Raw genomic sequence first — 24,390 nt, forward strand, 5'->3', positions numbered from 1 at the left:
ATTTGCACTGCGCAGTTCGACGGGGTTGGTCGGGTGCTAGGCAGTTGCGTATGTAAGGAGGCTGGACTGTGAGCTTTATGGTTCGCGCAGTCTCGTGTAGTAACAGAAACAAAACCAGACTTGCTTTATGATGCAGCTGGTGCCATTCAAAGAAAGTCGAAGCACTCTCCACGCCGACAGGAGGCCAAATCGTTCGACAGGAGGTGGTGGGTGTTCGTTGGCTCGTTATTTACCGCTGAGAAAGCTTCAGTCCACATGTTTTTGCTTTGAGCCAGCATCGAATCATCTATTGTGGCGGACGTAAAGCTTGCGAAAACAGAATTTTCTGCCACCCCCTGAAAAGTAGTAGCAAAACACCGCAAAAATAACCAAAATATCCACGTATCTCTAGAATCATTCAAATATCATCCAATTCATTCAAATACGCACCTTTATCATCAAATACGCACCTTTATCATCAAATCTGCCAATATGCCCCCCCAGCTCAGCGAATTTACCACCAATGAGATCGTACGCCTTCTAAACGATGGTTATATGCCTGCTCAGATTGCGCGGACCATTGAGTGCCATCTGGCCACTGTATATCGAATCCAACGAAATATTCGCTGCTTTGGAACTGCTAGAAGTCCTCGTTCAACATGGGGTGTAAAGCCAAAGATCACACCGGATATCTTGTCAGGTTTGGAGGATTTTTTTGAGGCATATCCAACTGCATATCGCGATGAGGCTGTCTGCTTTGTGAAGGATGAATTTGATGTTGATATCCACCCTCGATCGATATCTAGATTGTTGAAGAAACTGAATTTGACACGGAAAAAGGTGATTAATTATTGCAATTGTCACTTATAGAACCTGCTAATCCGTCAGTTCTATTTGATATAGGTTGAACCCGTGGCCACTCAACGCGACGAAGAACTTCGAGCTGAATGGCGTATTCAAGTTACTCAGTATCAACCTGATCAACTTATATTTTTAGATGAGAGTGCTGCGAATGAACGTACTGCAGATCGACGATATGGATGGTCAAGCAGAGGATTCCCTTGTCGCATTAGAAGGCCCTGTAAACGATCTCGCAGATGGTCAATCTTACCTGCGATAAGTGTCAATGGATATCTTGATTATGATATATATCAGGGGTCCTATAATACAGAGAGGTTCAATGAGTTTGTACGTGTCCGGATACTGCCCAAATGCCAACGAGGTTATCACTACCTAGTGATGGATAATTGCTCTTCTCATCGTTCACAAGCACTGCGAGATCTCTGCAGAGAAGCTGGCATTGGACTTTTATTCTTACCCCCATATTCTCCTGATTATAATCCTATAGAGGAGTCATTTCACGCGTTGAAAGAATGGATTAGAAGATACAGATGTCAGTTAGAGAATCAGTTTGATGGAGATTTTGAAGCCTTCTTGCATCATGCAGTTGAGAACTTCATGGGAGAAGAAGATGCAAGAGGATATTTCAGATCTGCTCATATAGGATAGTATTGTAAAATCTAGAAAGATTCAGATTGCAATTCAATTATGATGATATATAATATCTAAGTTTCAAATTCAGAAGCAGAAGCAGTATGAGGTCTGCTGCCATCACTACAAACAGCAGATAAAGACAATTTAATCTCCTTCAACCGTGACTGCCAGATAGGACTCTTTAACCCATCTCTTATTATCGAGAATATACCCATTCCAATATTCAACTGAACCACCTGCTCATTTGTCATTGTCCGTATATGATCCAGTTCAAATCCTTCATTCTGAATAATGCTCTTTGCAGTTAAAAGAGCTTCTGCTCTTCGAGGTCTCTCTGTCATCAACCAGTTGAAGAACTCATCAATAAACAGATCCGCGTGTTCACCAAACTGAGGGATTGGACTACTTCGAATAGGAGGCAGGTTTGGATTCGACGGCAGATTTGGATTCGACGGCAGGTTTGGATTCGACGGCAGATTTGGATTCGACGGCAGATTTGGATTCGACGGCAGGTTTGGATTCGACGGCAGGTTTGGATTCGACGGCAGGTTTGGATTCGATGGCAAGTTTGAATTCAGTCCTCCCATGCCTCCCATTCCTTCCATCATATATTTCATCACCATCACATTGATTATCTCACTTGGAGACACAATATTAGATGAAGAAGGAGTTGAGGGAGGGAAGATAACTGCTGGCATCTGAGGTGTCTGTATAGAAGGGTTAGAAGCAGAGATAGGTTCGCTTTTTCGTTCCTTCTTCTCCTTTCTATCCATTAATCTTTTTGTCATCTTTCTTGACGGATTTTTAACTGTTGCATGTCCACGTTCAACATCATCTATCCAACTGGCAATCTCACTACTCAGGAGTTGAATATGAGTATCATCAAAAGCCATCCAACAAGTGCCCTGCTCAAAGTTATGACAATTCATCTTTTGACAACGCCAGTGAGCAGTTATCTCACGCCCAATCCGCAAAGAATCGCGCTCATTTGACCGTCGATTTCGAGCCTCCTTCAGCTGCTGGCTAGTGGCCGTGGATCTTGTACGCGTAGGCGGCAGCTTTTCGTCATCGGATATTTCATGAATTCGAGGGGATTTGGCAGGACGATAGAGAGGGGATTTGGCAGGTGGTGAGATTACTTCTTCTTTGACATCTAATGCTCTTTTTGATGCCAATGTCTGGGTTGTTAATTGTGAATCCGACACTCCAATGAAAGCTGCAGGACCGCGTATTACAGAGGTGTTTGAGGATAGAGTTGAGATATCAAGAAGATTAAAAGAGGTGGTAATCTCTAAATATTGATAAAATCAATAAAAATGATCTATCAGTTAAGAAGAGTGATAATCTCTCTCCAATCTGTCTCCTTCTCAAGGGTGATTTTGATTGAAGATCCACGTTTGTTTGATGAGATGACTGCTATACAATTTGCAACTTCTATCTCCTTGCAGTTCTGCTTCATAACATACTCTTCAGCTATTCTTTTTGCAGTATATTGAATACGATAGAAGCTGACAGTCATATCATTTGTTGTGACATTCCGTAACTTGATCTTTATAGGCTCCTTTATCCCATTGATAATCACCCGTTCATACAGCCTGAATGAGATCTCGGGCTCAGGGGTAGGTGTTCGCAGAAATCGAGGATCTTCTGACTGTGTCTCCTCCTCCTCCTCCTCCTCCTCCTCCTTCTCATCATCAGTTGGATTCTTGTCATTATCCGGAACATCCGGAACAGGCGGTTTGGGCAGACGAAGGCGCAGGGTAGTTGGAGTCCTTTTACGAGCTTGCGAGGCAGTAGAACGGTGGGTGTTGCGGGGCATATTGGCAGATTTGATGATAAAGGTGCGTATTTGATGATAAAGGTGCGTATTTGAATGAATTGGATGATATTTGAATGATTCTAGAGATACGTGGATATTTTGGTTATTTTTGCGGTGTTTTGCTACTACTTTTCAGGGGGTGGCAGAAAATTCTGTTTTCGCAAGCTTTACGTCCGCCACAATAAATAGGGTCCATGGCAACCTCATGCGCCAACCTCCGGAGCCTCATCCAACATCACCATCAACAAAACAACGCCCATCACAGCTAATTCCGCTGCTCCATGGAGTCTCCCGCCTCTGGATACACTTACGCACTGGATTATAACTTTACTTGGACTATCAGGGAGGTAGCTGATGCTCGAATTTGAGAGCTGATGTTCGTCTGGTCGAATACCCTTGCTATTTTAACCATATTCCCCGCAAACCTCGCGGCTTGAGGTTAACGCATGCGATCCAATATACTATCCGGGTTCCTTCACAGTTTGTTGATCATATATAGCATGTTGAAAACCCGTGCGTTGTGGTCATTTGGATCCCATACCACTTTGTTCTGTGCATACCCCTCCTGCCAGCTCCCAATCGTACTACTCCAGCAGGCTATCCTATCTAGCATCCTAAGCCCATGATGGCTTTTTTATGATCGCCTTGAAAAAAATCAATCCTGAGAAGATTCTATTGTGTTGAAAATAGATAGCTTGCAAACCAAAAAAAAGAAAAAGAAGAGAAGAGAAGAGAAAAGACGTTATCAGCTCCGTTCATAATGTTAAGCTCACCCTACAGATCAGATATCCGGGGGACAGATTGATGGGCATACAGTACAGTAACCGCTTCGATCGCTCAACGTTGCAGAACAAAAATGGCTCGTCGTCGTGCCGAAGGAACGACACTCCCAGCAGACATCCCTAGCAAGATTCTCTTTCCCTGCCATGACAATTGCTTGCCAATGGACTCCTTCCTAACAATCGCGGACATGCCTATCTATTTCCTCAGAAAACAGTGCTCCATCTTTAACATCCTGCATTGCAGATGCTCGCTGCGTCTATATATGATAGCTATACCCGACAGTCATATTCATCGAGGTCACATTCGTTTTTACCTCCTATATTTACTTCCTATAAACTTCAACTTGCTGAGGTTTCCATCCATAAAAAAAAAGACCTTGCCTATTTATCACACTCACTAAATACGCTCCACCCCATCTTTCTAAAATGCTGATGCTCTTCTGTGTGCTGCTGATGCTCTTTCTACCATTAGCCTTATTCGCCCAGACCGAATGCAATGGACGTGCAGAATATTGCGGCCGTCGCTACTCAGAATTATCGTTCGTCGGGGCTCATAATTCACCGTTTGTGGGATTCCTCCCCCAACACAACCAAGAGATATCTGTGGTCGGCCAATTAAACCTCGGGGTGCGGTATTTACAGGGCCAAACGCACCTGAATGCAAGAGGCAAATTGCGCATGTGTCACACTTCATGCTTTCTGGAAAATGCAGGCGGCCTCGATACATTTCTACGCAAGGTGAAGGGTTGGCTCGATGACAACCCAGACGAAGTGGTCACGCTCCTCATTACAAACGGAGACAGATTGGATATCTCACGATTCGATGAGGCATTCAGGAGCAGCGGCATTGTGCCACATGCCTTCGTTCCGTCGTCATCTCCACATAAGCTTTCCATGGATGAATGGCCGACTTTGCAACAAATGATACAATCTGGTAAACGTCTTGTCGTATTCTTAGGTTGGTATTGGTGAAGTCTCATTTCACGCTTGCTCCTCTAGATAAAGAAATTTCGGTTTCTAATGTGGACGTGTGAAAACAGATTATCTGGCCGATATGAATAGGGTGCCGTATATTCTTGACGAATTCTTATACTACTGGGAAACGCCCTTCGATACCACGGATCCACTCTTTATGCAGTGTAAAATCGATCGCCCACCTAACGTGAACCCGGACGGTAGGATGTATATCGCGAACCACTATCTAGATATAGAAAGAGTTGGCGTGCTGTTTCCTGACCGGCTGTCAGCGCCAAGAACTAACTCTGCGATTGGGAAAGGAAGTATCGGTGCACAAGTCGAGCTATGCACATCGATCCATGGCCGCAAGCCTAACGTCGTCCTTGTTGACTTCCTCAATCAAGGTGATGTGATCGGGGCCCAGGATATGATGAATAGATTTTAGAACACGCTTCTGATCCTTGACTTTGGTTTTTCTATTAGTTTTGCCTACATCGTTAAGCCTCGGGTGGACGAAGTAGTTAACTATTGATATGCATTGCCAATGAATATTTTCAGCTTCAAGATTCCACTGTCACTCGCTCCTCCCCCATTTTTTCGGCTAACAGGAAATATCTGTCTACATTCTTGTCCTGAATATATTGGTAGCATAAAAGAATACACGCTTGTTAGCCACCACCAAAAAAAAAAAAGGCACTGCCGACTCCTATAAAAGTGTGTCCGCTGCTCCTAAAACTTTCAAAATGCTTCAAAGCTTTTGCAGTGAGGAAACCAACATCCAGCCCTGACCACAGTCAGTGAATCTGTCAGTCAATGCTGGACTGGGTATCCTCATCCTTTAAGTTCAGTGGCACAACATCTGACAAACAAAATCATGTGCTCCCTGTTATTGCAAAGCTAGGGTGTACACTTGAATAGGATTCAAAAAGCTGAATGAGGTTCAAAAATTGTACACATCTTTTTTGAACCCTACTGAAGGTTTTCTTCCAGCTGAAAATTTGAACCCCATTCACCTTTCTTGAATCCTGTTCAAGTGTATGCCCGACCTTCCATGCTCCGCAAGGTTGTACTGCAGGTTCATAACAGCTGCGCCTGATCACTAGATAGTTACAATCAACCAGCCTTCCCCCGCCATCAAGCAATAATAAAAAATAATTTACTTCTAAAGATCAGTTGTTATTCAGTAATATTATGATGATCAAGCTATAGGAATGCAATGTCCTTTACTTGATGTGGAGAGAAAGATGCAATCACTACAATGAAGAATTAGACATTCATATGCATAAGTGCATACAACTTCACGACAATGACGAAACCGGCTATTTAACAAGTTCAATACAGGAGTGTATTGTTGAATGTTGTCATTTATATCTAACAGTGGAAGGTCTATTGATTGTAAATAATCAAATAATGATTAGTAGTTTGACTATAAATAATTTTTATAAATCGTTGCTTTAGCCTTTGTCACATGTTTATTGAAAACTTACTGTCAACTTTGCTAGTATGATCACTAGAAGTATGGATGGATTTATCGGAATTTATATTCTGCTGGTAAAAAGGCATTAATACAGTTTCCGCTTTATTTTATAAAATTGCAAGAATATATATTATATTTAATTGCTTCAAAAGTCCCAAAAACATTTCATTACATAGTTATGAGATGTAAACTCTGGCAACGTAGTAAACACTTACTTTGGCTATGATTTGCTGCATCATGACAGTGAAAATTTCAATCATAAAAAACACAAGCTTCATAATAACTATAAGAAATGCTTTTCTTTTTGATTCATGCAGTTATGGTCAACAAGTTTTGAGGTTATATATCAGTTTTTTTTCTTCTATTTTTTTTTTTTTTTTTTTTTTTTTTTTTTTTTTTTACATATGCAGGGGATATTGGACTTTTTGTCCTCAGCATACTTCCGGGATCCGTGCATCCCCCAGGCCCGAACCCATCCGTGCCAGCCAGTTCTTTGCATTTTATATTTAACACCATGCAGGACTCCCTGTATAACCTTGAGTTAACTGAATATAAATTAATTTAAACTCCAATAGTATTCGGTTTTATCATTAAGTATATCTTTAATTCTTTTTCATACTTTGATATTTGTTGGAGTTTAATATAACTTTTGAATTGCAATGAATTCCGAATTTATCTTTACATAATTCAAAATTATATATATATATAGGTGTTACGTAGGGATCATAGAATGGGGAGCCGTGAGGTAGGGCTTGACTACTAGTATCTACTATATATAGCTTTTCTGATAATCCTCCTCGCGCTGCCATCTACCTTACCCTCTCGATCGATGTCACGGCGGCTCCTCGATGGCACGGTGGAGGATCCGGCGACCCGCCCTGCCGACGCCTTCACACAACCCTTCAAAGAGACATCGTTCTCCGGTACTCTGTATATGGCCGATGACGGTCGACGCGCAATAGCGTGGGATGCTTCTACGTGTCTCAGCGCTGTATATATTTAGTAGTAGCTATCAATATTGTACCCCACCAGTAACTTTAATAAAATATAACTATAAACATATAAAGTATTTTTTTAAAAAAGATTCAAAAATGATAACTATAAATTACAAATATTTATTACAAATAAACTGTAAGAGAGGTTGAATTTGGTTGGTTTGTGTTATGCCACAGGGGCAAAAGCCAGCGCCATGCTAGTAGTGGAGGGGACGAACCAATCCAAACCCCTAACAGTTTGTTATCATCTATCTGGTCGCTAGTGGCGGCAGCTAATATATCCGGTGTGTGTGGGCCACGTGGGATAGGGCCTGTGTAGAACCTACAACATAAACCTACAACATAAACAGGCTCGTAGATGTTACAGTGAGTTGGAGCTTACTGCTGATTTAGAAGAAGATCCTTAGAACTCTACGAGGATAAAAACCTTATACTTGCGTAAGGGTGTACGTAACGTGATTCTAACTGATCAATGAGATATCAATTTAGTAGAACGTATGGATACCGACATTGCAAGAATGATCCGCTGGCCCTTAGGATGTTGGGGCGCGCGGCTACTATCTATATATCAAGCAGTATCGATCCAAATATAACATTATGGCGTCATGGAACCAACTCTATGGCCATAACCCTGCACTAGTCTAATTATTGGTTAGTGTAGTGCGGGTTCTTACAGTCGAATCTATAAACTTGACTTAATACATTTGTTGACGTTATTTTGAATCAGACTAAAAAGGTTGAAGCTTATGAGTATATACATATACACACACATATATATTTACCAACAAAAGCATAAGAGAATTAAATCATACAAAAATTACTAGAACGAGACTGATTTAAAATAGAAAACAACGAATAAACACTTAATATTTTACACTTTAAAGGTAATTCATAAATTAAAGTTATTATTTAACATTATTTTAGTTTCATTATGATTACTTATTTTATGAGATTAATTAAAATCACATTGGTACGTAGGCAGGGAAAAATTCCATTCAAATGGCGTATGTGCAGGTGTATATGTATATAATTATAGTTTATATATATAAATATATATATTGCAAAGAATGCCGGTGGTGGTGGCGGGGCGGAGGAATTGGGAATAATTTTCTAGTTGACTCCTAGACAATATCAGGCTCGTAGTTACGCCGCGTAGTCCAATTGGCCCGGATATATAGTAGATCAATGCTCTGCATGACTTGCGAGTTATTTTGTCATCCCGAAGTATTGGTGGATTCATCGGCTAAATAGTATGAGGCTCCAACGCACAGATTCCGTGTTCCCTTTTTGAATTTCTGCAAGTCAAGATGCGGCACCTGTGATCTGCTACCATGCTTGGACATTGGTCAAGATTGCTCTCGAATGAATGTGTCTGTGAAGGAATAAGTTTGCGTCAAAGAAGGACAACCCGATGGAACATTCTCTCATTACACAGATGTAGTGCTGCCTTGCCTTTTTGAAAACCTGGTTCCCGTCAAACCGAGATGTGAAAGTTTCAAACTTAGACACTTTTAAAAAAAATAATTCCATGCGAATTGCCATGTGCCGACAATAGAATTAAGGAATGGCTACATTGATATAGCTTTGTTGGGATAGGGGGTTCGGATTTTAACTAAGAGAGTTTGAACCCCTGCCAGGGTTCCAACTTGGAGCCGTCCATGGACCTCATCTTCAATTGTTAGACGTCACTATGGCTACCCAGCGCACGTGCCAGCCAACCTATGGTGTTGCTCTCGCTTACACTCACACCATCACTTCTCGTCACCTCAAGGAGTGTAGAATATAGGACTATATTGGAGGATTAGGGGTAGATTAAAAACCCCTTCACTTTCCCCCCCCTCTACCATGGTCAGACTAATGACCATGTGTATGTTGTTTTAGTGACACTAAAGTTGAATGGTTGAATGTGGTTCAAAAACACTGAGCGTGGTTCAAAAAATGATGTCTGTTTTGAACCCGGATGCTCGGATCCACAACACTAGGGCCCGAACTCAGCCACTCCGCTCAGAGAGTGCTAGTACACTGACTAAATCTGGATCGGAAATCCACACCGAACTTTATTGTCCAGTTAAATTTTTTGAGATGGAATTAACTTCATCTGTTCAACAGTCCTGTAACATCAATTTCTATATTCATATCTCTCGCTTAGTGATTTATATACTTTTCAAATGGTTGATGTGGAGGCAGTGAGCAATCTGAATAATCACCAGATCTTCATGCCATTGCTAGGTATATTTATTAGACGGATTTTGCAACGCCCCGCACGTGAATGAAAAGTGATTGGAATCGCCTAGTTGTCAAGTACTAATTGGGTTTTAACAACAATCATAATAATTATCAAATTGCACTATCCAGATGTCTTGTAGGGATGAGATTTGGTGTATTCAACAAGCCACTGGGGCATATTTTCATCCATTCAACAAGCTTGATTTGGGGGTGTAGCAGATGCAATGTTGCTGTCAATATGCTCTCTGATAGCTCCAATAATCGATTCGCTGCCGCCGCAGCAACTGCGGGTAAGATGACGATTTTCCATTCTTGATAATGATCTTTGAATAGCAATTGATATTTCTTTCCAGATATAAGATTCAACACTGTGATGTGTAGTGAGGTTAAAACCACTCTTACGCCACCAACCCCACTTTACACAAGCTATGTAGCTTGAAGGGTGGAGATTGGTGGAGTACGCCGTCAAATCCTATATTGTGGGCTTCGTTACTGCACCTTACTGAAAGAGGGAATTATTTTGTGCGAAGAATGTTGCAAAATCAGTCGATTCATTGGTAGATATCATTGATAGATATAGATAGGTATCACATCATCGCCGGATCTTCGTATCGTTGATGATAGCACAAGATGAAATTAGATAGATAAAAAGCTCAATAATAGAAGATTTATGATGGTTGAATGATTTTATGAAGGTTTCAGTTTGTCACGGGTGATAACCTCAACGAGATACCTTATCCATGGATGGATTGATGTCACCATGCGGAATAGTTCTGGCTGGTTAAGCGGCCAGCTAGTGAGACTTGGCAGTGGCTGCACTGATGCAAAATCGAGTCAGAGGTGCCATTGTATATAAAACTAAAACTACTCCGTAGAAGTTTTATAATTCACTGTGTTTCATGTCTTAAACCCGTATCATGATCCAGCACGACGGAGAGACCCATCATCCATTGGGTGCTGGATCTTATTACTTCAAGGAGCACCTGATCAATTATCTGAATGATCAATGCTCTCGACCCTCGATCGCTCTCCATGTTGGATCTCAGCCAAACTGTAGTCCACATATTGGCAACCTTACCACATTTACTGTGACGTTCGCCCTTGCTGCTGCACTGCGGAAGGAGTTTCGGCGCGAAGTCAGGGTAAAATTCGTATACGTCGACAGCGCTCCATCTCCTGGGCAGGAGGCCAATATTAATGGAGTCATATATCAAAGGAGTCTCAAGCACACGGGTGATTTGGAAGACAACCAAACAACCTTCATGAAAGTCCTAGACCAGCTCTCGCAGATCTCTGGCATAGCGTACGATGTTGAGACCCAAAATCTCTGGCTCTCGCATCCTGCATTCCCTGGTGTACTCCGCATCATCGTGGCCCAGCATGAAGTCCTTGGGCCGCATATGTCCCCAGATAGAGGGAAACTAGCTATTCGAGCGTCCTGTCCGCACGACGGATGCGGACTAACGGACAAACACGGGGTAAATAATCAATACCTCCATGACGGTCGAATCACATTCGCCTGCCCGAACCATGGAGAACATCATGTCAGCCTATCATCCGCTTCGGATCTAAAAAGACTCGAGTTCAACACGCCACTACGCAATCTGATACGGATCCTGATCTGCAGCCAAGACCCGGACAAGTCGTGGATCATGTGTACTGGATCCGACTACGCAGGCTTCTACCAAGAACAATTTACATGGCGACTCCTTGAGTGTCCCGCAAAGGCTCCAATTATCTTCTATTCTCCTCTGATCATTGACTGGTCCGGAGGTAAGCTCTCGAAGAGCTTGTACGTCAAGAAAGGGGCGTACAAGTACTTGTGTGATGCGGGGCGCAGGTACATGCTGGATGCGGACACATTTATGAAAACCGAAGGCGCTCTGAACGCACTCTTCGCGGAAATACAGGATTGGGTAGAAGAGCCAAGAAAGCTCTTTAGGAACTACTCTATTGATTACATCGATAAGCAGCTGATATCCCGAGGGATGAAACTGGTCCAGGGGAACAATTCAGCTTAGCAACATATTAGATATTAACTAAGAACCAATTTTCCATACTCCATACAAAGACATGTGCAGCGTAACGTAGTTGTGAAGTCTCGTGACGAGTTCAAGATCGGATTGGGTTCCGGTGATCCAGCCAAACGTGCCCCAAAATCCAATACTCTCCTAACCCTAGGCCGGACTCTTCGCACCCGAATAACTGAAGAACCCGGTAATTTTCCCCCGTTCAGTAGAGCCACGTGTTTCTTTGGGTTGCTCCGGGGGACTAGAGCCCTTCATCGCCTTCTCCACGGACAGTTCTTGCGGCGCCCTGGCGATTATATGATCCTGCGCGTCCATTGGACAGTTATCCAGGAGAGAGAGTGGCACCCAGCAATACTTCTGCGGGGGACCCTTTAGAAGCCCCGTTGAGATAGCTAGCTTTAGACTGATGGGTTGCTTCAGCCTCCACAGATCAAGGATTTCGTAGGCGTATTTCGAGACCTTTTTGCCTGCATTGAAGTCTGCATTGCCAATACCGCCATCTTCCGGAACCTCACCAGGGACCTTGCCGCGGGAGATATGCGCGACGTACTCAATGCGTGAGACGGGGCGGGTGGTGTAGAACCAAATGTGACGAACGCTGGAAGGGAGGAGGTAACGGCGGTACTCGTGATTTTTGGCGCGTGTCGCGATGTTGTCAATGTGCTCGGGCTTAATGCTCATAAATATGTCTTTGTTCCCTGTCTTGACGGTCTGTACTCTATGCGCTGATGGCTTCTCTTTAGCCATTATGAGACACAGCGCACGGTTGGAGGTTGGAGGTTGGAAGTTGATGCTTCTCCCCCAGAGCTTTCTCACGGAGAACGCGTCGTTGGGAGTCTAACCTCGGTGCAATTCATTTTATGCCCCGTGACACACTAACTCGGAACTAGTGAGCGCCTCAGCGTCAAGCATCTACTCCGTACTCAAGGGACATCAGACGAAAAACCCACGATGCGGACTACAATACGACAAGATATGGTTCCTTCAGCGCTGGGGATATCAAATTATGCTCTGTCGTATCCTTTGCATCGCCATCAACTAGCGAGCCGGACCAAACGTCCCAGACGTGCAACACAGTACCGCGCTCTTGATGGTTAAAGGACATGAGCTCGCCCTCAGGCGTAGGGTTCTCTACTTTCGGGCTCCCTGAATATCACTCTCCTTTTACCGCTGCCCTAAACTATCTCTTCACCCGCTCCCATGCTCTGTACGGCGCATGCACACGCACCTTGCGCCACGGCTACGGTCAGGCCTTGGGCTTGCCAGAAGTGAAGAATATGTTAGTTAGTTAGCTGCCAACTAGCCAACCAAGAGCACAAGCTGTCGATCATTCTTTTCTTTTTGTTGATCTCTGCGCCACCAAATATGCAACAATGTGTGGCCCTCCAAGTTCGCTCTATCGAGAACGTGGGCTTGCAGAGAGATGCTGCGCACGGAAATAGCAGCTAGCTTCTGTCCTCCCCAGTAGACATTCCGGAGAGTTTACGTTCTGCGCAAAGATGAAGTATGGAAAACATATACAGATTATAGATGCAAGAGATGAAGACATCCCCCTTTACGTTTCTTAGAGGGACTTTTCACCATTTCCTGCTACTTTTCCCCTTCATCACACCCCCCGCGCAAGTGAATATTCTCCATCCCCCGTCTCATACATCATAGTACAACTTACCCTCTAAAATCCCTCCAAAAAATTCCAAGAGAAAGCCAAAAATGGGCCATCTCGTCTAAGAACTAATCCAAACGCGCCCTACCCCACGAAAACGCCAGAGACCTATCATTGCGAATATGCCCGTATGTGGGTCAAGATCAAATCCGTCTACGCGCTTATTACAATCACCGATGCTGAAAACGCCACTCTGGCTGAAATGCTGGGGACTTGTTGAGCGGGAAGGAAAAGAATGAAAAACTAACATAGGGGCGGCGGCGGGGTCTGGGGCTGTAGGTTTGGTGTATACGTTCAGAGCAGAATATAGATACTCTCGGTTCTATTTTCGCGATTATATATTGCATTTTTCATATCTAAACTTACGCAAGAGGGTTTTTCAACGGGCGAACACACATACCTCCTGTGACGTATTGCGGACGGACAAAAACAAAGGCAAGGCAAATATATATATATATATATATAGATCCTAATACTCAATTTTTAATTGTTTCTGATGATCTTAGTTCAGCCCTTTTATCTATTAACAAAAGAACAAAATCCACGCCTAGCGGCAATAAAAAGAAACAATGCAAATATAGGGGGGGAACGGGGGGAGAGGGGATATACAAAAAGGGAATAAAAAAGCAAAAAAGCAATCACAAGGCAATTAATTAGATGAATCGATCAATCATCCACCAATCCAATCGCCAACCACCAAAAATTACCGCAAAAATAAAACATAATTTTTTGCTGTTCCCCAATCGTAGTAATAGTTAATGATAATAACAACAAATCTATGATATCCATCCCATTATCCAGCTCGGCCAATATAACACCTTAGAAAATGTTAAAAAATATATAAAAAAAGGCGGAGAAAATGAAATGAAAAGAAAAGAAAAGAAAAGAAAATTTGCGTGGTCTCTTTTGTAGGGGCAAGGGTTATCTTGATAACAAATCACCCAAAAAGTGGCTCATGCATACAATTAATTAAACCCACAGGAAAGGAAGATAGTGAGAGGGAGAGAGCGAGTGTGTGGTATTATTTTGTTCCCAAACCCCCCTAAGCCACAAAACTAGAGGTAGGAAAGAAAAAGAAATTTTTGAAGGAAGTCAAGTTTGTTGACTCCATGGAATATCAATAAAGTAAGGAATCAATAAGGGAATGAAGGGAATTGATTTAGAGAGAATGATACCCGGCCCCTCCAATTTTTCCTCCCGGAGCACAGAGAGCCACGAACGAGTCTGATACTTTATGATAGTAGATTCTTTAGCGACGGACTCGCACTGGCTCCCGATCCAGATCCACCCGTCGGTACATTTGTGTTATGAAAGCGCCCAGAGCTACTGGGCCTCGTAGACGTATTACCTGATGGTGCAATATTTTCATCCCCAGCTGCAGGGGTGGCCGGGCGCGGCGGGTCAAGGGTACGACGCGTCGATGAAGGCGATTGATGGCCTGGTGCAGCGGGTCGCTCGGCTGAGAACATACGAGAGTTCGGCTGGAGTGCATTTAGGGTATGCGGTGGGGAGAAATGAGGGACTGGGGAAGTAGCGGAGGAGTTGTACGACCTATTTGAGGTGGCTGGGGGAGGTGGCTGTGGTGGTTGTGATGGGCCATGCCCATTAGGAGGTGGTAACTGAACTGGACCATATGGGCTCTGGTGAGCAGAGTATGAATGTGGGAGTGGAGGAGGGACGCCGTTTCCATAGTGGTGTTGCGTAGGGGGCGGAGAAGGACCTTGGTGGTGCGGTGGGAGAGAAGGGTGATAGCCATTAAGGTGCTGTGGTTGGGGAGGAGGAGGAGGAGGAGGAGGAGCGGGGCCGCCATGGAAATTTCGTGGTCCAAGTGATTGAATGCTAGGTGGTGGAGGAACACCGGGTGGTATATGATGCATGAGTATTGGACCATAATCGGGCGACCGTTGTTCGTAGTCCGGACGCCAGTCTGCCGCACCGTGTCCATGAACCTGTACCATTGAGGGGATAGGTAGATTTGGGGGTTGCGGTGCCGGGTGGGCATGTGGTGATGGCGAATACTGGTTCTGAGTGAACTCGGGAATACGGGTCGCAGGTAGGCTTGGATCCCGCTTTGCGGGGTATGGAGAAGGTCGAACTTCCGGTTCTACTGGTGACGTTGATTGCTTTTTGATATGGCATTTATGGCATTCATGCAGAGTTCTAGACCTTGGAGAGCCTCGCGGCGGGTTTTGATTGGACGAAATTGTGCGGTCCGCATCGATCATAAGGACATCCCCGTTTAACGTAGGCCCGGGCGGCACCTTTTCCGCGTGAGCAGATGGTGCTTGGAAGGGAGAGCCACCTGTTTGGGTTGCGTTGGAATAAGCCGGACCAGAACCATCCGTCGTGCCAACGCCGTTCATCACAAAGCGGTTTTCACCCACGGGCGCGGAGAATTCCAAAGATGACTCGACCGTCCACCACTTCGGACTGAATCCGGATTTGCAACTGAAGCACGTTTTATTGTCGGTAGAGGTTATAGAATGGCCATTGGCCTCCCTAATGACGCTGCTTCCATGGCTCGGAGTTGTGGATTCTGCTGACGGTTTATTATCTTTGGTGTGGTGTGGGGCACTTCCATTGACGGAAACTCGTCGGTTAGGCGGGTGGAAGCCATTCTGAACCGATACCCCAACAGATTGTTGGACATGTGCGGCTTTCCGAACAGTACCCGTTAGTGTGAGGTCGGCTTGCTTGGAAATCTGACAATAATGTTGTAGTGCATTTAAACCCGGAACCTCACTAGGCTCACTCATTTCATGGACAATGGTCGAAATGGCATGGTGAGGGCACCAAATAGCAGGCGTAGCCGCACCCACCTCGTCACCCAATTTCATCGTGTTAACGGTGTCTCTTCGACTACTCTTGACTGGGGTGATATCAAAACCGAAAATGTATCCAGATCGACTGGCACATCCGACATGAAATCGTGCATTGCAAGGGGTGTTGTGGCAGGAAACGCATGCGCCTTGGTCCGTCTTGCAGATATCGCAAGTATCTCGGAATCTTTCAGCAGGGATCAGTCCAAATCCCTCAGCAGGTTCTAGCTCCTTTGCATTGCCAAACTTAATTTCGGGCACCCATACTGCGCAAGCAACGTGAACCCAATTGTTTCCAGCAGTTCTTTTGAGCGGTTCGCGGGGACCCGTCGGTTTCCCAGCCTCCTTCTGTCGTATTTTATAAAGTTTGCTAGCCTCTGCAACCATTTCTTTCTCCAGTCGCTCCTTTTCACGCTCTCGGTCTGTTTTCTTTTTGTGAGAGACCTTGGGCGGTTCCATCAACTCATGCTCAGTGTATGTAACTGGGCATAAAACGCACTCATACGACGTTGAAATAGCGGGGTTCCTGTCGTTCAAGCACATATCGCAGAACCATTTAGACGAGTTCCATGAAGGGTTCACGCCGTAGCAAGCTCGATGAACAGTCAAGCGGCAGTCACGACAGGACAGATGCTGATCACCCATGGGTTCCATTTTATTGCATACTGCGCAGGGGAGAGTCTTAACCCTAGGTGGCTCGGGAGCAATTGGCGGGGGTTCAGCAGGCTTCTCAACCACCTTCTTCTTCGGAGCAGGAGCGGGTTCGGCCGGTGTAGTAGTTCCAGGAGCGCTGCCGTTCTGATCAGATGACTTCACCTTCTTCTTAGGAGGTTCCGTAGGAAGCGGAGGGGGTGCAACCACTTCTGCAGTCACGGGAATTCCTAACGAGGTTGCTATTGTTGCTGTAGTGCTATTGATTTTGACATCGGTCTCAGACGAGGTGAGAAGTTGAACCAGTAGCTCCTCCTCGTAGCGCCGGCGCCATGACTTATTCCCTCCTTGTCCAATCTTCTTGACGACTTCATCAGCATCTTCCCACTGAATACCATACTTTCGCCAGAGAACAGCACATCGTTGACAAATGGCAACAGTGAGACTCTGAACCGCTTTATCTCGTTTCGGGTCTGCAGGAACGGCAGAACCAGGAGGGGTTCCAGGAGCCCGCCTCCACTGTCTGGAAGACCTCGTCGAACAGAATTTGCACGTAAAACCTCGTTTCTTGTCTTTGGCCTTCTCGTTATCAAATGCCGAATCATCGTGGTCATCTGCGACATCGTCAACTAGCTTTAACGCATTATCTGCTTGCTTTGCTGCTTTCCTTCCTTTTCGTCCATCGAAATTGCCCCAAATTTGACGACCTTTCGGAGTTTTCTTCCACATGTAATAATATCGAACGATGTGGCGATGTGGGACAGTTCCGACATGCTTTGTCACGTTTCGAAGCTCGGAGCCGTATTTTGCCACCCCGTTTTCAAACGCCTTAACCTCTTCTGGACGGAGATGTGGCTCCTTGAGATCTGAGTACTTATTAACTTGTTTCAGTCTTGTAAGTGCAGCTTCCACATTAAAATTTTCTTCATACAGAAGTGCAAGTGCCTTGTCCAGGAAGTTCGTAGAATATTTCTCAACGTTGAGAGAAGGGGCGATTTCTTTGGCTTTTTCCATGTACTCGTCGATGAATTTTTCACGGTCGGTATCACTTATGGAGGGCCCCGGAGCATCATCTTCACCACGGGGTGGAAGTTGCGAAGGGTCAGGCATCTTGAAAAGCAGTTCTGCGGTGTTGATATGTTTCCCGTTCACGGTAACTGGGTCGTCTTCTCCGCGAGGAATATACCCCACAGGTTCATCTTGAACCCATTTCGGTCGTTTAGCTCGTTCAGCTTTCTCAGCTTCTATTGTTGCAATTGCTTCTCTGGAAAGTTTAACATCTTTTTTATTCATAGACTTGATGTTCCTCTTTTTCGGTTCGACAGCTTTGACATATTGAACTGGGTGGCCATGCCATGGGATAACGTTAGCTTGATGGCGTGGGCCTATTCGAGAGCTGGCACGTGGATATATTCTATCGTCATAGTCCAAGGCATCTTCTACTCGACAATGTATTCCCAAATACCTGAAAGGCCAACGTTTTGCCTGAGCGATCTGCTCACTAGTGGCAGGTCGAACTACGTCCGGGAGGGCAGGAGTGCTTCGTTCGGTGGTTTCTGCCAGAGCAGCGGGGTCTTCTTCTTCTTCCTCTGGAAGCTCTGGTTCCGTTTCGGCTGACGCTTCTCCGATGATGGGAGTATTTCTTGCCTCAAGCTTTCGCTCTTGCGCACGACTGCATGGGGCACAAGCCCAAGCGAACCCCCGTGCCGGTTTCTTTTGCAGAACAGGCCGAACACAGTACATATGGTATGTACTGTGGCAGACAGCACAATCCACCGAATCCGTACTAGTAGTAGAATTAGTGAGCCGTCCCAATATAAATATAATAAAGAGGTGGAAAGAGATAAATAGCTACACACTTTGCGGCATATAAACTACATTTTTTGCAGGTTTTTACCGCGCTGGTCAAATCCTTTCTACGGCCTAACTCCACCAAGACGTACTTCCACCGTTCATCCAGGACTTTCTTGACATTTTGCGGTACATTTATGACCTTACTCGTCGGAATAACATCGTAATATCTCTGGATGTAACGATCATACATCTTCTCAAACCAAAAGCAATCCTTAGACTTCCTGTATTCATCGAGGTTTGTGATTTCGGAGTGGTGTTTGATGTCGCATTTGCCACGAAGTGAGGATAACGGACATGTATCGGAGTGCATTGAGGCGAAGACGACGCGCAGATCGGCAACGTTACGGTGGATGTCGCGGGGTCGATAATACCAATTAACCCTTATGCTTTCGATGGGGCCGTCGGGGTTATCTTTGGATGGTAGGAATTCCATAATGCGAGCAAGGTAGTAGGGTTCGCCGGGAGGTTCGCACACCAAATACACATGGTCTAGCACAGAGGAGAGAAGCTTAAGTTAGATAGTCACGGCAAACTTGGGGGTTGATAAATCTATCGGAATTGTAGAATTAAAACGTCAAGCGCCACATCTCAAGCTCACTTACCATTGGGACCAAGAATAGTGCCATCGTCTGCTTTCAGCTTTCCTTGTTTTAGATATGCCTGACAATTGTTAAAGGTCAACATGTTCTGTACATGCGTTTTCTGGTATTCGGGGGACACGTTTGCGGGGGCGATAAATTTCTTAGTGGATGAGAGAGAAGTGGTGTTTGGCGTGGACGACGCAGGAGTAGAGTGATGAGAACCAGGTTGTTTTCGCTTCTTTGTCGCCGTATAACTATTGCTACTGGGATTGGCAGAAAATGACGACGTTCCGGGGATAGATTCTTTCGTCCGCGGAGCAGTATTCGAGCCATTTGTGGTCGCATGTCTTCGCGTGTTCACCCCAGTTGCCTTGTCATTGTCCGTGCTTGGGGACGTTGCGCCGTGGTTGTTGGATGGTGGTCTCTTGGAACCGCCAGACCGCGACATTGAAGCAACAAGCTCATATTCGGTATCAATGTCGCGATCCTCCGCGTAGTTTGGTCGAGCGCCGCCAACTCGATTTCTAGAACGGGTGCCATATGGAACGGCTCCAGTCGCCGACGGAGCGGTGGTGTTCTGAGGAATAGCATCAGAGGCCGGAGAGGACGCAGAGGTGGTGGTGGCAGTGGTCATTGATTCGGGCTGGAGACCATTTACAACAGGGTTAAGTTTGGGTGCAGTCGAGTCACTGGTTCCGCTTCGCGAGGAAGCATTTTGTGCAGACAACTGGTCGGTGGCCTTAGTAGAAGGGGAATGGTTACTGTCCGGAGTCGCAGTGGCCGACTGCGACGAGGACATTGTTGAAGTTCAGGCGTAACCTGTCGAAAAACGGTTGGCGTATTGATACATCCACAACAACGGGGGAGGAGTGTTGGGTGTTAGTGGAGGTTACTTTTTTAAGATTAGCGGTTGTGAATATTAGTGGCGGAAACGATGATGGTTAGTAGTAATAATGGTGGGTGGTATGTGTGGTGTTTAGAGTGGTGATGGGGTTTGTGTAGCAAAAGAATGGGTGAGTGGTGCTAAGCAGATCAACGTGGGAGAATGTATCCATGGATGAGGATTGCCCATGAATAGCAGAGCTGTGACAAAACAGACTTTGGCGGACGAAGGCTGTGGCTGTTCAGGGATGGGAGGAGGAGGAGGATGCAGGGCGGAGAACACCACAAAGAAGAAACGCAGGCGCGGATATGATGAAACAGGCTTGGGGATCAGGGCCGGGATAGGGTTGCATATGAGAAAAAACGAGAAGCAAGAAAGGGAAATAAAGGGAATGGGAGAGAGAAGTGAGAAAGACCGGGAGGAGAACAAGAACAGTGAGCGCAGGAAGATTTTGGGCTTAGCGGGTGGGATTTATATGAATGATGGTGAAAAGAGGACTGGACTAGTCAGAGAGCGGGCATGGATCTAGTCTATCAAAAATCTCACCGCACAGCAGGAACTAGGGTAGGGGGAGTCAGTCGCACAGGGGAGCACGAAGGCGTGTGGGGAAAAGGATGATTTGATATTAGGAGCTGGGCGAAACGACTACAGATCCGACAGAATTATTGGGAAGCCAAGAGAGCGCCGGAGGTGAGAGGGGGATGAGCGGAGATGGACCATGGAGCATGGAGGATGGAGGAAGGAGGAAGAGATGGAGGTGAGAAGAGTGGGAAATGAAGATAGAGGGACAAGCAAAGAGGGAGCAGTACCTGAGAGTACGGATGGGGGTCCGTCGTGTAGGGGACCGGGAGGAACAGCCAGGAAGAGGGAACAAGCAGCTGGAAGACTGGCGATATGGCTGATATCAAAGTGGTTGTGGCGTGGGGAACGCGAGAGCAGCTGGGATATCAGAGGGAGAGGATAGAAGAAGGGAGAGGGGGAGAGGAGGGATGAAGAGAAGGAAAAACAAGAAGATAGATGGAGGATGAGGAACAGGGTAAGAATGAGAGAGGGCCCAGCAGGCGAAGTGAAACGAGAAATGGGAGCGAGAGAGACAAAAGAGAAAGCAGGAAGCCGAGAAAAGTCGAGAAAAGTCGAGGAAGAGGAGAAGAGAAGTTTTGGCTCCGTAAGAAGCGGAAGTCAGTCGGCCCCTGCAGGAAACCCACCCACTCGGGCCTTTGGTCGTGTGTGATAAATGATGATGATGACGATGATTGATGATTGATGATGAAGAGATGGAGAGGATGTTGGCAATTGACGCCCTACAACGAAAAGATGGGAACCATATATTGCTATGAATCCATTCCTACGGGTGGGCGACCTCGTGCTATAGAAGAGATAGTTATCTCTAAAATTACTTCTTCCTTCTGCATGGATTCTGCTTGAGAATTACGATTATGACCCGGCAACAATGAAATTGATGATCATGCCCGAACCTTCAGTTTTCTCCAGAACATCCAATCTACCAGTGCCTTTCCCACCACAGCTTACATGCATTGTTCTGAGCGGTCTTGCATCTGGGCAGGCGACATGATGGATGCAAATCCCCACAGGCCCGCCTGGTTAGTGTTAGTGGGGATAAGTCGCCTTGACCCCTCTTGTTTCCAGCAACCATCCTCTGTAGAAAATACTACATCGTAAGAAGATTCTTCTGGCTGTGCCCGATGCTCAAGATACACCAGCCTACAAAGTTAATAATCCGTTATATCCATGGATCGTTTGTAATGTTTAAAATGTGTACGATTGACCGTGGCCAATAAGCAATAAAATCAGCAAGAAGCTACCGCATCTACAACACCTACTTATCAGGCAGATAGACAGTATCATTATTCAGTTCTTTACCCAGATTCGACGGCTAGGAGAAGATAAAAGGAGAAGAGGAGAGAAGAACAAAAAATAAAAGAAAAGGAAAGAAAAGAAAGGAAAGGAAAAAGAACAGCTATATCTCCAGTGAGATATAACACATGCCCTCCCTATAGGGAAAATAAGAACCAGTTAGCTATTGACCTTTCGCGAGCTCGCACAACCAGCCAACATCAAGGCAAACTGTGATCGTTTTCCTTTATTTTTTTTGTCCTTTGCTCAACCACACGCCGCCCGCTCCGCCAAGTTCCATTTCTGTGCGCCCTTCCAATATGACTGGCGAGAAGTCTAAGAAATAACTTCCACTACGACAAACATAAACTTTACTTTCTTGGCAGATACCGTGTTTCCGCAACGTTGGGTGCTCCTTATGGGGGATGAATGCAGGACAAGGCATGGTCCGCTGGATGAGGGTTGAAAATTTCCAAATATCCCCTTGCATTCGACTTTTTATTTTTATCGTTACTCCTGGCCCCAGGCCTTTGTCGAAAGGACATGTTCCATTGCCATCCATGTTATTGGGTGACTAGCATGGCGTCCGTGTATCCACAACCACAGACACGCGGGAAATTCTTCTTATTATCGTAATTCTCATCATTTGATTTCATGCCGACTGGTTTGCATCGCAGTCCCCAAAATCAGAGACGCCTCTCTCATCCGACAGAACACCCCACAACTCAATCGTACAGAATGAAATTCCAAGGACCTCTGCTTGTTTCCTTTCAATCAACTGGGGGTGGCGAGGGATTCCTAAGTTACCCATCCTGTTCACCCGATACCCTTTCTTGAGTTGAAAAGGGCTGTGCTTGTTTCCACTACCTCTCCATCGCCAGTGCCAGCGGAACTAAAAATGGGTTTTCTGTGCACTAACCCTGTACTTAACCAGGTAGCTGATAAGCTTCCAAGTTACATTGATTTATTCCGCAAGGTGGACTTCACTAAAATAGCAAAAACGCGAAACACAACAAGTTAACAGCACATACGGAAATCCTTCCCCACGTGCCCTCCGGAGTGCTTTCTGATGTTCCTAGCAACTCTGACACTGGTAAACATTGCAAGCAGCACAGGTTCCTTCACTGTGCCCCAATATGCCTCTTTCAGCACGAACTCGGCAAATTTGTACTCTACCTGTACAAGTACGCGTACCAACTCCCTCTGCTAGTAGAAGTGGGTATCAAACCGAGAATTTTTCCACTAAGCTAAAAGGGAACATTTCAGGTTTCCTATGAGCGTGCGCGCTTGGATCCTGCTGGGGTGCGCCGTTCGACGGTTGGACCAATGATCAACCGCTAAAGTATGTTCGGAGTGCAAATTGCACAACTTGTTCCCTGAGTTAGTTCAGCCACGGCCCTGATAACTTAGCCATGACTCTCCAGAATGGAGAGCGCTATTTAATTTTGCATATCGTTTCAAAAAAGAGCAATAAAATCGATCGGGATATCCTTTTTTCGGGGCTAGGTTACCTACTCAATTTGGTCACGGAGTAGCCATTATTATTACAAGTGGACCTTTTGCGAGTCATTGCGCCGAGACATGCCCGCAGCCGTCCTCGTCGCGTTTACTGCTTTTTTTTTTAAATACTTCCAGGAATCAGACATCCACCTGTTTACTCTGTAGTTAGATTATAGATTGCTCGTTATGTAGCTTCGAGAGTTGGTCTTTGGTTCACCACATCCTCCTTTTGTCCTCTATTAACAGATGCTCTCCCATTGAACACGGCAATTGTTAAAGGGGAAAAACATCCGTAGCTATAAGGAATGCCAAATGAATGCCAAATGAATGCCAAATGAATACCTTAACAGCTATGAGGTCTTCTATTGACAACTTCGGCCTATCTCACCTGTTGTCCCAGACGCTTGTCTGGTCTGTAAAATCTTAGCGACGAGTGTAAGATGTCTATCTGTCTGCCTAGATGCTAGCTAATGAACAAACTTACTGCGTAGTTTCCTTTCCACCGAACGAACATCAATGAAGATGCAGCCTTGGTTGATTTCCGTTTAAGTGATATATTTGCCTTTCAAGTCCAGCGGCGATTCCTTCTCTCCTCGAGGTGCTATGGAGCAACCTCGATTAAATAAATAAGAACGTTCTTCCAGTGTTATGTACAGTACAATGTTGCAGATGAAGCGTCCCTTTATACCCGCATCACGTAACCCATCACATAGGTGAAGGCATGTTCCATGCCAGCGCACACTACAAAGCTGGAGTTCGGAAAACGGAGAAACATCACTGGTCGATATCTCCACATCATATGCAAGCAAAAACAATGCATAAGTCC

At 45.3% G+C, this 24,390-nt stretch overlaps 8 protein-coding genes across 8 annotated transcripts; 3 read left to right on the forward strand and 5 right to left on the reverse strand.

Annotated features, from left to right (window-relative positions):
• Positions 1-4,500: 4,500 nt before the first annotated feature.
• HCBG_00708 (uncharacterized protein) lies at positions 4,501-5,476 on the forward strand (the record flags this gene model as incomplete). Its single annotated transcript, XM_045427758.1, has 2 exons — positions 4,501-5,032; positions 5,115-5,476. 2 exons carry the CDS (start codon positions 4,501-4,503, stop codon positions 5,474-5,476), a joined length of 894 nt encoding a protein of 297 aa, XP_045291733.1.
• A 969-nt stretch (positions 5,477-6,445) lies between these two features.
• Positions 6,446-8,130, reverse strand: HCBG_00709 (uncharacterized protein; the record flags this gene model as incomplete). Its single annotated transcript, XM_045427759.1, has 6 exons — positions 6,446-6,457; positions 6,724-6,808; positions 6,949-7,034; positions 7,322-7,497; positions 7,722-7,825; positions 8,120-8,130. 6 exons carry the CDS (start codon positions 8,128-8,130, stop codon positions 6,446-6,448), a joined length of 474 nt encoding a protein of 157 aa, XP_045291734.1.
• Positions 8,131-10,646: 2,516 nt separating this feature from the next.
• HCBG_00710 (uncharacterized protein) lies at positions 10,647-11,750 on the forward strand (the record flags this gene model as incomplete). Its single annotated transcript, XM_045427760.1, has 1 exon — positions 10,647-11,750. One exon carries the CDS (start codon positions 10,647-10,649, stop codon positions 11,748-11,750), a length of 1,104 nt encoding a protein of 367 aa, XP_045291735.1.
• Positions 11,751-11,906: 156 nt separating this feature from the next.
• Positions 11,907-12,506, reverse strand: HCBG_00711 (uncharacterized protein; the record flags this gene model as incomplete). The annotated part of the gene is made up of 1 exon (XM_045427761.1): positions 11,907-12,506. One exon carries the CDS (start codon positions 12,504-12,506, stop codon positions 11,907-11,909), a length of 600 nt encoding a protein of 199 aa, XP_045291736.1.
• Positions 12,507-14,654: 2,148 nt separating this feature from the next.
• HCBG_00712 (SANT domain-containing protein) lies at positions 14,655-20,126 on the reverse strand (the record flags this gene model as incomplete). The annotated part of the gene is made up of 3 exons (XM_045427762.1): positions 14,655-18,564; positions 18,836-19,235; positions 19,349-20,126. 3 exons carry the CDS (start codon positions 20,124-20,126, stop codon positions 14,655-14,657), a joined length of 5,088 nt encoding a protein of 1,695 aa, XP_045291737.1.
• A 271-nt stretch (positions 20,127-20,397) lies between these two features.
• On the forward strand, positions 20,398-20,739 carry HCBG_00713 (uncharacterized protein; the record flags this gene model as incomplete). The annotated part of the gene is made up of 1 exon (XM_045427763.1): positions 20,398-20,739. The coding sequence occupies one exon, from the start codon at positions 20,398-20,400 to the stop codon at positions 20,737-20,739; it is 342 nt and encodes a 113-aa protein (XP_045291738.1).
• A 1,572-nt stretch (positions 20,740-22,311) lies between these two features.
• On the reverse strand, positions 22,312-22,626 carry HCBG_00714 (uncharacterized protein; the record flags this gene model as incomplete). Its single annotated transcript, XM_045427764.1, has 1 exon — positions 22,312-22,626. One exon carries the CDS (start codon positions 22,624-22,626, stop codon positions 22,312-22,314), a length of 315 nt encoding a protein of 104 aa, XP_045291739.1.
• A 254-nt stretch (positions 22,627-22,880) lies between these two features.
• HCBG_00715 (uncharacterized protein) lies at positions 22,881-23,634 on the reverse strand (the record flags this gene model as incomplete). Its single annotated transcript, XM_045427765.1, has 3 exons — positions 22,881-22,984; positions 23,096-23,236; positions 23,580-23,634. 3 exons carry the CDS (start codon positions 23,632-23,634, stop codon positions 22,881-22,883), a joined length of 300 nt encoding a protein of 99 aa, XP_045291740.1.
• Positions 23,635-24,390: the final 756 nt, after the last annotated feature.

The sequence above is a fragment of the Histoplasma capsulatum genome (genome assembly GCF_000150115.1).
Source record: "Histoplasma capsulatum G186AR genomic scaffold supercont2.1, whole genome shotgun sequence".
NCBI classification, from domain to species: Eukaryota; Fungi; Ascomycota; class Eurotiomycetes; order Onygenales; family Ajellomycetaceae; genus Histoplasma; species Histoplasma capsulatum.